The sequence below is a fragment of the Urocampus carinirostris genome, chromosome 14 (assembly GCF_059441175.1).
Source record: "Urocampus carinirostris isolate Australia breed hairy pipefish chromosome 14, RoL_Ucar_1.0, whole genome shotgun sequence".
NCBI classification, from domain to species: Eukaryota; Metazoa; Chordata; class Actinopteri; order Syngnathiformes; family Syngnathidae; genus Urocampus; species Urocampus carinirostris.
In genome coordinates, this window is record NC_142362.1 from 1,253,749 (window position 1) to 1,268,565 (window position 14,817).

The 14,817-nt window shown below is 41.7% G+C and overlaps 1 protein-coding gene across 1 annotated transcript in view; it reads left to right on the forward strand.

Moving 5' to 3' along the window:
• xpo4 (exportin 4) overlaps positions 1–14,817 on the forward strand; it is a 70,095-nt gene continuing 55,278 nt past the window's right edge. The window contains exons 1-6 of the mRNA XM_088352380.1: positions 1–105; positions 2,884–2,989; positions 4,614–4,755; positions 7,613–7,751; positions 10,520–10,636; positions 13,371–13,516. Of these exons, the coding sequence (XP_088208506.1) occupies positions 40–105; positions 2,884–2,989; positions 4,614–4,755; positions 7,613–7,751; positions 10,520–10,636; positions 13,371–13,516 (716 nt within the window). The 5' untranslated portion in view covers positions 1–39. The remainder of the gene's footprint in view (positions 106–2,883; positions 2,990–4,613; positions 4,756–7,612; positions 7,752–10,519; positions 10,637–13,370; positions 13,517–14,817) is intronic.

Consider the following 14,817-nt stretch of genomic DNA (forward strand, 5'->3'; position numbering starts at 1 on the left):
GCCCCGCGTCCCTACGTCATCTTCGAGGGCCCGGCATCCATGATGGCGGCGCTCGGTGCGGCAGAAGTCATCACACAGCTGGAAAGCGCTGCTAAAGTTTTAATGGTGAGACGCGACGAGCTTTTTCTCGCAGCCGCCGCGTCGCCGACCCCGCTCGGAACCGCTGAGGCGAGGCGAGTCGGCTGAAAGTTTCCCCGGTGCCGCTTTAGTCGGCGAGACTTTGCTCCCAAGCGCCAGGAGCGGCGATGCGTGGCTAAGCGCTTCCTTCTCTTTCTTGATTTTCTCATTCTTAAATAATGGCAGACTGTTTCAACTTTTGCCTTAAAACTGCGGGGTGAAATGTCACCTTTTTTTATATGTGTTTCAGCGTTAATGGACGCGCTGTTAAAAAGCATTCCCCCTTAAACTCAAGAGTCACCAAATTCCCGGTTTTATCGTTATTCATCTCTTTTTGGGTTACTGGGATTTCAAAATGTCTCGTCCCTTCTATTTCTCCATGGTATCTTTCGCTCCTAAATGCCAATTATTCCATATTTTCTACATTTCTCTGAAAGAAAGACATTCAAACAATACTCGAAATGTATTGATCCAACACAGGATATCATCATATACTTTTTTATTACCAGTTACTTCACACGTGGCTTAGGCTAGGAGTGTTAAATCTCATGGGGCTGAACTGCTATCTTTAAGAGAAAGGAGAGAAGGAAGGAAAGAGAGAACAAGGGAGAAAGAATCAGAGAGAGAGAAATGGTGAAAAGAGTGAAAGTACAATATATAGAGAAAGGGTAATGAAGGAGAGTGATAGAAAGAGAAATAGCATTAGAAAGAAAGAAGAGAAAAGGATAGAGAAACAGTGAGCATGAGAAAATGAGAAGGGAAAAGGGAGGGAGAGAAATAAACTAGTGAATAAAAAGACAGAAATAGAATAGAATATACCTTTCTTGTCATTGTTACAAAATGGGTTAACATATTGTGACAACGAAATTGGGCATGACACTCCAGTTTTACACAATCACAGTGAGGTATGAGCCAAGAAGATAAAGGAACAGAGAAGATAAGGTTATAAAACAAGGGGGATAAGGCTATAGTTATAATTGACATGGTATTTACACAAGAAATGTCGGCATGTGGGATGTTGCATACAGTTGTTATCGTGATACCGTTGGTATCGTAAGGGTTGTGCAATATTGCATTTGGTGCAAAAGTCATCATAGTGCAAAAAAATAGTCAGCATAGGCATTGGTGCAAACATAGTCATCATAGTGCAGAAAAAAGAAACGGTCAGACATTGTGCAAGGTGAGCAGTAAACGTAGTGCAGTCGACATGTGCAAGAACATAGACATGAGTACCATTATATTCGTATGAGGAAGTGTTTGGCAAGAGTTTTTCAGATTTTGGGGCGGTGTCTGTTTTGAGCAGTGAACAAACATAGTGCAGTCAGCATGTGTAAGAACATAGGCGTGAGTACCAAATAGAGAGAAAGGGAGAAAAAGAAAAGACAAAGTGGGGGTAAATAGTTACTTTGCCTGGCTTGGGCGAGGAGAGTATGTGTGTGCGCCCTGTCTATAGCTCTGCCTCTTTCCTACCGCTCACCCAATCAAATGCTCTTGTGGCTTTGCTAAAGCTTTTGGGTAAAACATTTGTTTTGGGTTAAAGTTTGTTCTATGGCTTTTCATCATAAAGTGTCTCAACAATGAGCATGGGTTGTTTAATTGCTTCCACATAAAATATTATTTAGCAATTCACAGCCACAAAGAAGTCTGTTGGTGTGAAACCTTGACAGTAAACGGCTGTTGATATTGTTTTCAATATATAGTGGACTGAACCTTTCGAAAACCTATATTCTGTCCTGGCAACGCATCGACGCTCCGTGTAACAATTTAAATAGTTGCTGTACTATGCTGTACTTGGCTCATGTGCTAGACTCAAGACTACAGTGTAAGCCTGCACAGTCACATCAAACTCCCACCATGCAGGGCAGTAGTCAAAATTCAGACCAGCTCAGTAGCCTAGATGGTAGGGCGCCCGCTCTGGGACTGGGAGGTGCCTGGTTCAAGCCTCGGCCGAGTCAAGACTTCCAACATTGGTACTCATTGCCTCCCTGTTCGGCGCTTGGCATTAAGGGTTGAATTGGGGGTCGTATATAGAATAGAATAGAATATACCTTTATTGTCATTGTTACAAAATGGGTTAACATATTGTGACAACGAAATTGGGCATGACACTCCAGTTTTACACATTCACATTTGGTCACCTAATGACTAAAATGGCTGCGCCCTGTTTGGCTGCAGCTGCATCGGCTCGCTACAGTTTAACTGTACGGGTCAGGTGTATCGACATTTCCTTCTGTGTGCATTGTTACAAAGAATGACAATGAAAGTAAATTCTAATTCTAAAATTCTCATGAAAAGAGCCATATATGGCTCACAAGCCATGGGTTCCCACCCCCTGCTGTATCGTGTGTCACAGTTGCATCTCTACATATAGTAAGTCCATGTTGTGGCTAGCCACCTACGAGCACATCTTGTAAGCCCGCTAGTCACAGTAGAGCTCACTTTTGGACTGTAGAATTTGTTGAATTCTATGTGCGATATGAATGAAGGGCGGCATTAGCTCAGGAGGAGAGCGCTTGTCTTGGGATCAAGAGGTCGCAGGTTCGATTTTTGGCTCCTCTGTGTTACATGTTGAAGTGTCCTTGGGCAAGACACTGAATCCCTAATGCCCCTAATACGCAGGTCGGCGCCTTACATGGCTGCATAGGCGCTATTGGTGTTTGTGTGTGTATCCGTTTGTTTCTCCGCATTTGGACGATCAATTTCCATTCCCGCCTTCTGATTTCCATTTCACGTGTCATTGAAAGGCTTGTTGGTTTGAATTTTCAGGCACCGCCATCCATGGTGAGCACGGAGCAGCGCCAACACGCGGAGCACGTCTTCCTCTCCTTCAGGAAGTCCAAGTCGCCTTTCGCCATTTGCAAACATATCTTGGGTAAGTGAGACCGATACCGTGACAGGGCGCTTCATAGGGATCGAGCGATAGGGCCGATATCAATGATGAGCATTAAGAGAAGACCGATAACCCGTATTTGGAGCCGATATTTATGTGCTATAAAAGCTGAAAAATCGGCGTAAGGAAAGAAAGCAAGTATATTTGTTATCAAGGTAAAACTTGAGTAGCTTTCTGAAACCCATCCATCCATTATCGGCATCGCTTATCCTCAGTAGGGTCGCGGGGGTGCCGGAGCCCATCCCAGTTATCTTTGGACAGTGGGAAGGGGACACCCTCAACTGGTCTCAGGGCACACAGGGACAGACATTTAGCTCGCTCATTCACACCTAGGGACAATTTGGACCAGCCAATTCACCTGAAACGCATGTTTTTGCAATATGGGAGGAAACCCACACAAACACGGGGAGAACATGCACACTCCACACATGAGGTTCGATCTCATAGCCTCAGAACTCTGCCGCACACGTGCTAACCACTGCGTCGTAGATTTTTTTGCTGCATATCTGTCATATTTCAATAGTATTTTGTATTATTATTTTTAATTTTATTTTATTTTTTTAGCGTTTCCTTTGTAATAATTTTGTAATGTTACTGTAGCCCACAGTAAACCACACCCCCTACATTGCATATTACCGAATCTTATTGCAATATGTATCCTGTGTAGCACTATTTAGTTACTCTATATAACATGCTACAGTGGGCATTTGCACGTCACACTGGGTATTTGTATATTGTATTCTTTTTGCTTTATTATTGTATTGTTCTCAGCTCAGGGATGCTGCTGGAAATGTGAATTTCCCAAAGAGCATGAAGAAAGTATCTATCTATCTATTTAGTTGTATTATTGCAATATTTCGGTGGTAGTACCTCTGTAGTATAATTTTTGTAGTAATTTGGATTAGAAGTATTTCCAAAGTAGTATTTTAGTAGTATTCTGGAGATGATTTGTAATATTTTTATTGTCGTATATTTGTCATATTTCTCTAGTATTTTTGTAATATTACTAAAGTTGTTATTTTGTAGTATTTTTGGGTGAATGTAAATTTTTCGTTTACTTTCTGTCATATTTTTGTATTATAGCATTCCTGTAATATTCTTGTACTATTTTTATTGTTATTTTTTTCTTTTCACAATCAAAGCATCATAATATATGACTGGCCCCTATTTCAAGCACAAAACTTGATAATTAATTTTGTAGTGTGTTTGTATTATAGTACTACTGTAGAGGTATTTTTTAAAGTATTTTAAATGTAGTATTTTAGTCGCATTTTTGTAGTATTTTGTAGTAGTGTTTTTGCCATATTTCTTTAATATTTTGTAATATGATTGAAGTTGTATTTTGGTAGTAATTGGGTTTAATGTTTCTGTAGTTTACTTTCTGTAGTAGTTTTTGTAGCATTTCTATAGTATTTTTTTCTTCTCAGATCTGAAGTAAAAAATATGACCTGTTCCTTTTTTTAAGCACTATATTTGATGTTTAGTTTTGCAGTCAATTTGTTGAAGACACTCAAAGGGACAAAGTTGGCATCATGAAACATGTTTCTATGAAGGGTACTCTATTTACTATTGTGTATATATGTGTGTTTTTTTTGTGTACTTGCAGAGAGCAGCAAGGTGGACTACGTGCTTTTCCAGGCGGCCTCCACCATTATGGAGGCGGTGGTGAGGGAATGGATCCTCCTGGAGAAAGGCAGCTTCGAGTCCCTCCGAGCCTTTCTGCTCACCTACGTGCTGCACAGACCCAAGTAAGAACGGGAAGAAAAATCCGGGGTTCGGACGGGGGCTTGAAATCCTGGAACATACTTGAGTTTGAATGGGGTGTTTTCAAGGTCAGCTAAATGTCAGAATTTTGTGAAGTACTTGAAATTGTTGCCATTGCCGTGTTTGTTGGCATTCTGACTAGAGACCACGCGATAAATGAAGAAAAAAAATCTGAGGGCCATTGGTTGTACCCAAGAGGACGGCTCTTTTTTTTGGGTTCAGCTCAATGAGAAGAGCCGTCTCTTTGGCTACCTCTTATTTTTTTTTCTTTTGCAATATATTATCAACAATAAGAAAACATCACACACCAATTTATCAGCAATTAGAAATTTCATGTTATGCAGAGAATCGAACACAAAATGTAAATTTAAATATTCACATCTACAAAAAAACAATTTGTAAAATTCAAAGCAATTTTAGCTTTTTACACACAAAACAGATTCAAAGTCCATCAACCACACAAAAGTTACTGAAAATACAAAATAATAAAAACAGAAATTAAAAATATTAACTATTCAGTGCTATAGATCAGTGATTTTCAACCACGTGCCGCGACACACTCGTGTGCCATGAAAAATGATTTAAAGTCACTTTTTAAAATTTTATAAAACATTTATGAATCATTTTCTGCAAATAATATGTCATTTTCAAGTGTCTGTGCTGTAAAAAGTGGGGGTATTATCAATTATATTGTAATTAAACATACTGCTCAGTGTCATTTTATAGCATTTTTGGTTAGATAGATACTTTCTTCATCCCCATAGTGTATCCTTGTAATAATAATAATAATAATAATAATTTCCTTTGTATTGTCATTCTTTGTAACAATGTGTTGAAAAATAAAAGAATAAAATAAAGGATATGGAATACAAAAATACCCAATATAACATGTTGATAGAGTATTTAAATAGTGACACTGTAATAAGAATAGGGTAATATGCAAATGCAGGGGTGGGGTTTCATGTGGGCTTTTACTCCCCCGGGTGGAGTTAAAGAGCCTCATGGCAAGAGGAAGAAATGATCTCCTCAGTCTGTCCGTTAGTGGTGAGCTGCCAAATTTTTCCCATGTAAAAAACATGCCCCGGCTCAAAAGAAGTTTGAAAATCACTTCTACAGATAAATGATAAAATGGAAAAAAGTAAACCATTTACAATTCTGTTTAAACCAATTAGGACGAGGATCCTCTGACAAATACGCAAAGATATAAATACTGAATGCACTCTCTTTCGGAGCAATCAATATCATTAAAATGAGTCCAAATTTGGCTCGATTTTTTTTTTGCTTGTTATATACACAGTACTCTTTCTTTTTTTGTCTTCCGTATTAAACCCTTTTATTACCCCACACCTCTGGAGCCCTTTCTTTTTTTGACCACCATTCTTACCAAACACTTATAGAGCCCTTGTTTTATGATGTAGCCAATTTTTGATGGGGAATGGCAGAATTCATGTCAGTTTAAAGCAGCCCATTGACACAACAAGATCCAAACTAGAAAAAATTCAAATAGCTTAAAGAATGGGCTAGCATTTTAATCATAAAAGTCAACTATAACAACAAAAAATGTTCTTTTGAGCGGCGCTGGATTTCTTCCTTGGAAGGTCCTGGAAAAATTGGCCTTGAAAGTGCTTGAAAAGTGCTTGAATTTGGCCACGATTGATCCTATGATGATTATTTTTCAGAGGCTTGTAGGTTTGGGGGGTTGCTTCTTCGTGGATATTGAAAACCTTTTCTTTGCAAAGGGGAAAGAAACAAAACTACTGTATGAATGATCCTTATTTTGAATGTTTTTAATCTATTAATAACAAATGAATAAGAATAAAAAAGTGCTGGAATTCTGCCATGAAAAAGGCGTAGGAACCCTGGTCATCCTGAAAGGGGGATTACCACTTGTGAGGTCCCTTCTCAACGCTGTGGTTTTGAGTTTTTCCTTGCCCGCATGTTGGATTTAAATCAGGTGATGGTGTCATTGTAATCCTGTGCAGTTCTTTGAGACATTTTTGTGATTAAGGGCCATACATATACAGTGGAACCTCGGTTTTCGAACGCCTCTCAGTTCGAACAAATCGGTTCTCGACCAAAAATTTCGAGAAATTCTCGCTTCGCTTTTCGTTCCAAAAATCGGAGTTCGAACGCCGGTACGCTAGGGGCGACGCTGAGCGGCGTACGCGTGTAGATTGCCCCCACCCCTCGTGAAGAACTGTTGTCACAGCAACGCGCACTCCTTTTCTGTTTTCGTTTTTCAAAAGCGGTTTAACCCCTAATGATGCCTCGGAAGAAGGTCGGTGCAAGCAGCAAAGTTGCTACAGGTGAAAAAAGAGGAGTAGTGCGTACAACTATTGCATTTAAGAAAGAAATAATAGCAAAATATGAAGAAGGTGTGCGAGTTTCCCTTCTTTCAGGAATACAGCATGGCTTCTGCCGACCGGTAAGAAATCCTATTCATAATTCTTTTCTTTATCCTTTAACCGCTCACCACTTGTTGTGGGGGGGCCCGGGTGCTAAATGACGTGTAAACGACCTGATTTTTTTATTTTTACATGTTCACGTTAGCGTCATCTTTCGTACGGAAGATGACGCTAACGCGAACGTACGATTAGCCTGGGTTAGCTTCATGTTTACATTCATGGTAAGCCTTCAAGGATTTGGAACAGATTCAAATGATTTTACACTACTTTTAATGGGAAAAAACGGCTTCGGTGATCGCACAAATCGGTTTTCGTACAAAGAAATGGAACGGATTATGGTCGAGAACCGAGGTTCCACTGTAAATGGGACTTGACTTGTTAAAACACCAAAGCGGTAGTGAGCGCGATACAAGCTATGGCCGCTTTGCCGTTTCAGCTTGCAGAAATACGTGCGTGAGCAGATCCTGCTGGCCGTGGCCGTCATCGTCAAGCGCGGCACCCTGGACAAAAGCGTCAGCTGCAAAAGTATTTTCCTGGAGGTGGGACAGCTCATAAGCAGCGGGAATCCCAACGTGGTAAAACACACACACACACACCTAACCAAACAGTGTTTTTCAACAGCACTCGTGGGCCGCAGGAAATCGTCCGGTTTTAGATTCGATCAAAAAATCCATCGCAAAAATCATGTCATTTTTCAGTTTTTATCCCTTATTCAGTAACTGCAACATTCATACACACCAGTAGGTGGCAGCAGATCAATCATACATATCTATCTATCTACCCTGGTCATATCCCTCAAGAGGGGGGACCGACAACAAGACAAACACATACAATAACAAAGAAAATAAAAAAGGGAAAAAAATAGCAAAAACACACACATTTTTGGGGACCATGGCCAACCCAAATGCCCAAACAAGTTAGGCACCTCGGCACCCAAGTTAGTCATGCTTTCGTCCGTCCGGATGAAACGGGACGCAAGAAAGCGGCCGTGTCACTCGGGTGAGGGTGACTCAACACACTATTTTGTTCAACAGCAGGGCCCGACAGCTTTCGCTGGTTTACCCCTGCCGCATCATACAGGTGCCCTGACCTAAGTTAGTCATGCTTTCGTCCCTCCAGATGAAACGGGACGCAAGAAAGCGGTCGTGTCACTCGGGTCAGGGTGACGCAACACACTCTTCTGTTCAACAGCAAGGCCCGACAGCTTTCGCTGGTTTACCCCTGCCGCATCATAGAACACGTCCAAACGTCCCGCTATCCTTTCACGACACCTCTCCACTTATACCTATCACCAACAAGAGCTCTAGATTCCACTAGATTTAGACCTCTTTCCTACAGTGCACTCATAACACCATCCATCCACGTCAATCGCGGCCGTATCATTTATATAAATAAGATTTTTGTATACCATATAACTGCTCATGAAGTAGTACAGGGAAACATATATTTCTTCACCCTTTTCTGTTTGATAAAGCTGTCTAAAATTGTTCAGAATCAATCCAATAGAGTCAAAACCTTGCTCATAGTTTTGCAGATTTTAAAGATGATATTTTACTTCAAAATAAAGGGTTCCCACAGATCCTTGAAAAGTCCTAAAAGGTCATCAATTTATTATTCTAAAAATAAGGCTTTTGTTGGCATTAAATTTCCTAAATTTTCAAAAGGCTTATAGATATGAACACGTAAATAAGATTTCTGTTTGTTTGAACAAACAAAAAAAATTCATACATAATGATAAAGATGCTTCTTGAATGTAGCAGGAGAGTTCTATAGAATTTAGGAGCATGTCAATGTTCTCGATTTTCTTCAAATTGTGCGACACGCCCTAGTTTTTGGCGCCCTCCTCGAACCTGTAACTTCCCAGTTTTGAGTCTTGGCTGAGTCGTACCTAAGATTTACAACATTTTCGAGAGAAATCCGATGTTTGTGTGAGATCGTTCACATGTCCGACTAAATGTGTCTCCTGTGACTTTTAAGCATCTCTTATTATTTCGCTTGCGGGAAAGATGCATTGTTAGCGGAATTACTCATGGATGCTTGCGCCGTCGCATACAGGGTTAACAATTTGAAAGTTGTTCTGCTACCGGAGGCTGAAGAGAGTTGTTCCCCCAAATATGAATTCAATCCAAAAGCTCTCTTTCCCTCCATGGGATGCTTTCCATGTTTTGGTCCGCCATGGTGTGTTGATTTCTATGCTACATGAAAAAAATGATGGAAGCCGAGCAGCCGCCACGAGAGGATTGAAGATGAATGAATCAAAGGTTAGCAAGTGGAGGGAGCAGAAAAACAAATTTAGATAGATAGATGGATACTTTCTTCATCCCGGTAGGGAAATTCACACTTCCAGCGGTATCCTTATGTTGAAAAATAATAAAATAAAAGATAGAATACAGAAATCCCCAATATAATGTGTCGACACAGAGTACTTAAGTAGTGCTACGGAAAAAACACACTGTCATAAAATAGGGTAATATGCAAATGTAGGGGTGTGGTTTAATGTGGGCTTTTACTCCCCTGGGTGGAGTTCAAGAGCCTCATGGCATGAGGAAGAAATCATCTCAGTCTGTCCGTGGAACAAGACTGACAGCAGTCTGTCGCTGAAGCTGCTCTTCTGTCTGGAGATGATGCTGTGTAGTGTGTGTTTAAATTTGTAATCAAGGCGGCGCAGTGGTTAGCGCGTGTGCGGCACAGTTCTAAGGTCTTGGGAACCTCCTGCGAGGTTTCAAATCCAGCTCCCGGCCTTACTGTGCGGAGTTTGCATGTTCTCCCCGTGCTTGCGTGGGTTTCCTCCGGGCACTCTGGTTTCCTCCCACATTCCAAAGACATGCATTTCAGGTGAATTGGCCGGTCCAAATTGTCCCTAGGTGTGACTGAGCGAGTGAGTTGTCTGTCCCTGTGTGCCCTGAGATTGGCCGGCAACCAGTTCAGGCTGTCCCCTGCCCACTGCCCGATGATTGCTGGGATGGGCTCCAGCGCCCCCGCGAACCTACTGAGGATAAGCGGTGCAGCTGATGAGATGAGACCTAAATAAACAGAAAGCAAAATCTTATTCTTAAGTACGCACACTTGTAAACAATAGAATAAGCTGCAGGGACTCTGATTTCGTAAAACCTTGAGAAATGGGTTAGAATTGTAAATTCTGAAAGAATAACCTGAAATTGATGAGATAAAACTTGATACTCTCAAATAAAACAAAACAAAAATCTAAGTCTAAAGAAAACAGATTTACTTTATTGTGATAGGCGGTATGAATGCTCAAAAGAGGTTGAGAAAGACTGCAATAACCAACGCGCGGCCAGTAGATGGCAGCAGCCCATCGGTGTTTGTCTGTGCTTTTGTGCAGCAAACGCTGGCGTGTTCCATCTTGACCGCCCTGCTCAGCGAATTCTCCAGCTCCAGCAAGACCAGCAGCATCGGCCTGAGCATGGAGTTCCACGGGAGCTGCAAACGCCTTTTTCAGGTGGGTGGGTGACGTCACCCAAGGGCGGGGCTCTCTTCCAGGGCTACTCCTCGCTACTTATTAGTGCCAGGAGAAATGACTTCTTCGGATAAAAACTTGTACTACCGTATTTTCCGCACTATATGGCGCACCATGTTATAAGGCGCACCTACAATGAATGATATATTTTAAAACTTATGCCATACATAAGACGCACCCCATTATAAGGCGCTATAAGTGCATGCTGGTTTAAGATCAGGTAATTGTGCAATTTTGTAATTGTAATCCTGTGCAGTCCTTCGAGACATTTTTGGGATTAAGGGCTATTTACGGTAAATAAATGTGACGACTTGACTACAGTAGAGAATGTAGTTACGTTATGCAACCTCTAGATGTTGCCACGCTCAAGGGAATGTCAACAAAATATTCAAAAAGGTCAAACTTTATTAACAAACAAGCTTTCCACAACTCCATTCACTCCCAAAATAAATAAACAGCCGTTTTATTATTTTCTCTGAGGTAAAGCATTTTCGTGACACATCTTTGAACAACATCGACATATCATTTTATTTTTTGTCCATTTAGTCAACACGCAAAGAAAAAAACGTCTGATACTGTTATTTTAAATGAAACGTTAGTGCAATCGCAATAAAGTGACACTCGTAATGTGCAAAAACAACGAGTGCAAAGCAATAACATAATAACTGTAAAATGTAAAACGTAAACACACAAAAGAAAAACAAAGATCACTCTATAAGCTCCTCATCGACGAATCCCTCGAATTCTTCTTCTGCTGTGTTCGAATTGACCATATCTCAGTGAATGGGCCATCCGACACGTCCGGTGTTTTTGTGCCAGCGCTGTTGCCTTCATACGTATAGTTATCGTACTGACACTTCTGCTTGCCGCTCTTTGTTGAACAACCCACTGTTCAAGTGTCTCCTCTAACTCTGGCCATCTTGCTTTATTGCCACGGAAACTTTGTTGAGTTTTCCTTACTTGGCGGAGCTTATCTTCATCCTTTCTCCACTTCCGTACCATCGATTCATTTAAGTTTAACTCTCTCGCTGCCGCTCTATTGCCGTGTTGTGCTGCGTGACTGATCGCTTTGAGTTTAAACTCGGCGTTGTACGCGTGTCTCTTAACAGGAGCCATTTTTTATACAAATGCACGTATGAAAGAGAATCTCGCTCTCTCTCTCTCGCTCTCTCTCTCTCAAACGTGACATTCTGAATAATTCTGCGTTTGTTTAAGGTAAATTGTGCTTTACATCTTCACCAGTCATAACCCTGGATTCAGACAAATACTGTATTTGTTGAATATGAATTAAGCAGTTTAATGGGGTAGCCATTTTGCCACTTAGTAAACAAATACAACACGAGCCCCGGCAACTACCAATCGTTTAATATTTCCCAGTATGCACAGCGCGAAAAATGGAGTCGGCGGCTGTTTCTCGTAGTTGCGAGACCTTGCCAATTTAATATTGAGCCATATATAAGGCGCACTGTGTTATAAGGCGCATGGTCAGCTGTTGAAAAAAAACAAGACTTTTAGGTGCGCCTTATAGTGCGGAAAATACGGTACTTGCTAAGTTGTTACTGGAGAGAAAGAAAGAAAAGGGAGAAAGAATGACAAAAATAGAGAGAAAGAAAAAGAAAGGAGGAAGGAAAGAGAAATAAAAAGACAGAGACAAATAGAGAGTGAAATAAAAAGAGATCGGCAGCGCAGTGGTTAGCGCGTGCGGGGCACAGTTCTGACGTCATGGGTTCAAATCCAGCTACCAGCCTTCCTGTGCGGAGTTTGCATGTTCTCCCTGTGCTTGCGTGGGTTTCCTCCAGGCACTACGGTTCCCTCCCACATTCCTGAACATGCATGTCAGGTGAATTGGCCGCTCCAAATTGTCCCTAGGTGTGAACCAGTTGAGGGTGTCCACTGCCCGGAGATAGCTCGGATGGGCTCAAGCACCCCCGCGACCCTACTGAGGATAAGCGGTGTAGATCATGGATGGATGGATAAAAAGAGATTGAAATAGAGATTAAAAGGGAGTAAAAAAGATTATAAAAATAAAAAATATACAGGCCTCTGCTGTAAATGGCCACAGGATAGCACTAGTCTCTATTCTCTGGTGCGATTTTGGCCCATTCTTTTTCCAGCCTCTTCCACAGTTCGATGATGGTAGTTGGGGGTTTTTGGGTTGGTTTTTTTTTACCCAAAATTTGTCACCGAGGCATGGCAGTTAAGCAGACCCCCAGGGTACGACATGAATCCATTCTGAAGTGAGGATCGCAAGGTGAAAGTGTTTTATAGTGAGGGATACTGTCAGCTAGACAATGTCTTCGAAATCCCCGGTACCCGCGTAAAAACCTTTAAATTGTATATACATCCAATCTTTGGTAACAAAATGGGAGATTTGTAACGTATGTGTACATGGTTAAATAACACAATAAATACACTTGTAAAATAATTAGAGCCATTTATTTACCTTTGGTGTGATTGAGCTGGTACACTGGAGTAGCGGGTGGATCCAGTAGTGGGGAGGACAGGGTGGGTTGAAATGAAAATGAATTTTGAGACTTGCAAGGATTGATTTGTTTTTCTTGCTCACGGGGCGCTTTGGTCCCATTGTTATCATGAGAAAGGTATTATTCTGCGAGGGGTCGGAAAAACATCTTGTCCCACGTGAGAATATTGTCCGGTAACGAGGCCGTCACCCGGTGGTCTACTACATTGTGATTGCGGTCGTTGTGTATGTCAGGAGGACGGTCTTCGGCAGATCTTCGCAATGACCATGGAGGTCCTGCAGGAGTTCAGCCGGCGGGAGAACCTTAGCGCTCAGATGTCGTGCGTCTTCCAGCGCTACCTCGCCTTGGCCAATCAGGTGCTCAGCTGGAACTTCCTGCCGTCCAACTATATCCTTTCCTCGGTATTCTACCATATGAAAGGGATTATGAAAGACCCTGCATTGATCATCAAAAGCTGCGTGGGGTAAGTTTACCCGCCGTCGTGTACAGCTTGCAGTTTTTATTGCCTTCCCTTGCTTTTAGGTATTTGATTGTGACTTTTACTTTGTGTTTTTCGCCGTGTGTCTTGCAATGAATGTAATATTGTCCAGATAGCTCCGTGTTGGCGTCCAAGCTAAGGCTTCCAGTTTTGTTTGGTCCAGGTTAGCCCTGTTAGTAGTTGGATAGCAGGCTAGCTGGCTGTGTGCCCATTATTTTTTTCCCCCAGCCGGGTTCGTGTTTGTCAGTACCCGGGATGCTTCCCTGCATATTTTTTGTCAGCCAGGCTCTTGTTTTTTTGCCTAGCCTGCCTTGATCATTTAGTATATTTACGACTCTGTGTGTTTGTTGCTGTGGTGGTTATTGTTTGTTGGCTTCTGGTTATACTGGCCGCCTACTGCATGCATTTGTTTGGCCCGTCTCTTATTTTGCTGCCAAGCGGTCCCGGTTAGCCATCTGTTGCAGCCAGCTCGCCTTTGGTGTCCCAGCTGTTTAGCTCTCTGGGTGCTATTTTTGCCAGTTGGCCCCATTTTGTCTGCTCGCCATTTGTCGTACCATGCTGCACCAAGATAAAATTGAATTTTCAGCTCATTTTATTTCACTGATTGACGTAAGATGATATAATAATATCTATGAAATGATAATGCCAGAGCCTGTGTCCCCCCAGTTACTTAGGATGGTTGAGGCTCAATTTTTACCTTCATGTTTTTCATTTATTACGGTTTCCAAACAAGGTGCAAGGAGAGTTGTTTTGTAAAAATGTTACAAAATACTGCAAACGAGGATACTGACGTATTTGCCATTGACCCACTCATAACGCTCATCCAATCAAATGACTCTGCGCTTCCATGAGCTTCCAATAAAAGGAACGGTAGATGGGACCCAACTGCTCACATTATTGGCGTTACGTCGGTTATGCATCAACATTGGAACTTTTTCGAAGAAATTTGCACGAGCGGGATTTTATCTCTGAGCCACGTAGACTCACGAGAAGAGCCATATCTGCCTGGTGAGCCATGGGTTCCCGCCCCCAGTTTTAGATGGTCACATAGGGTCATCGTGTACCCTCTTGCATCAACGAGTTAAAAAAAACGCCGAATCATATTGCAATTTGAAAAAAACATTTCGTGTTACTCGTAATCAACATCATGAAGAGTATCTACATTTTCATTATATGCCCCTGAAAAAAGACGACACGTGAAC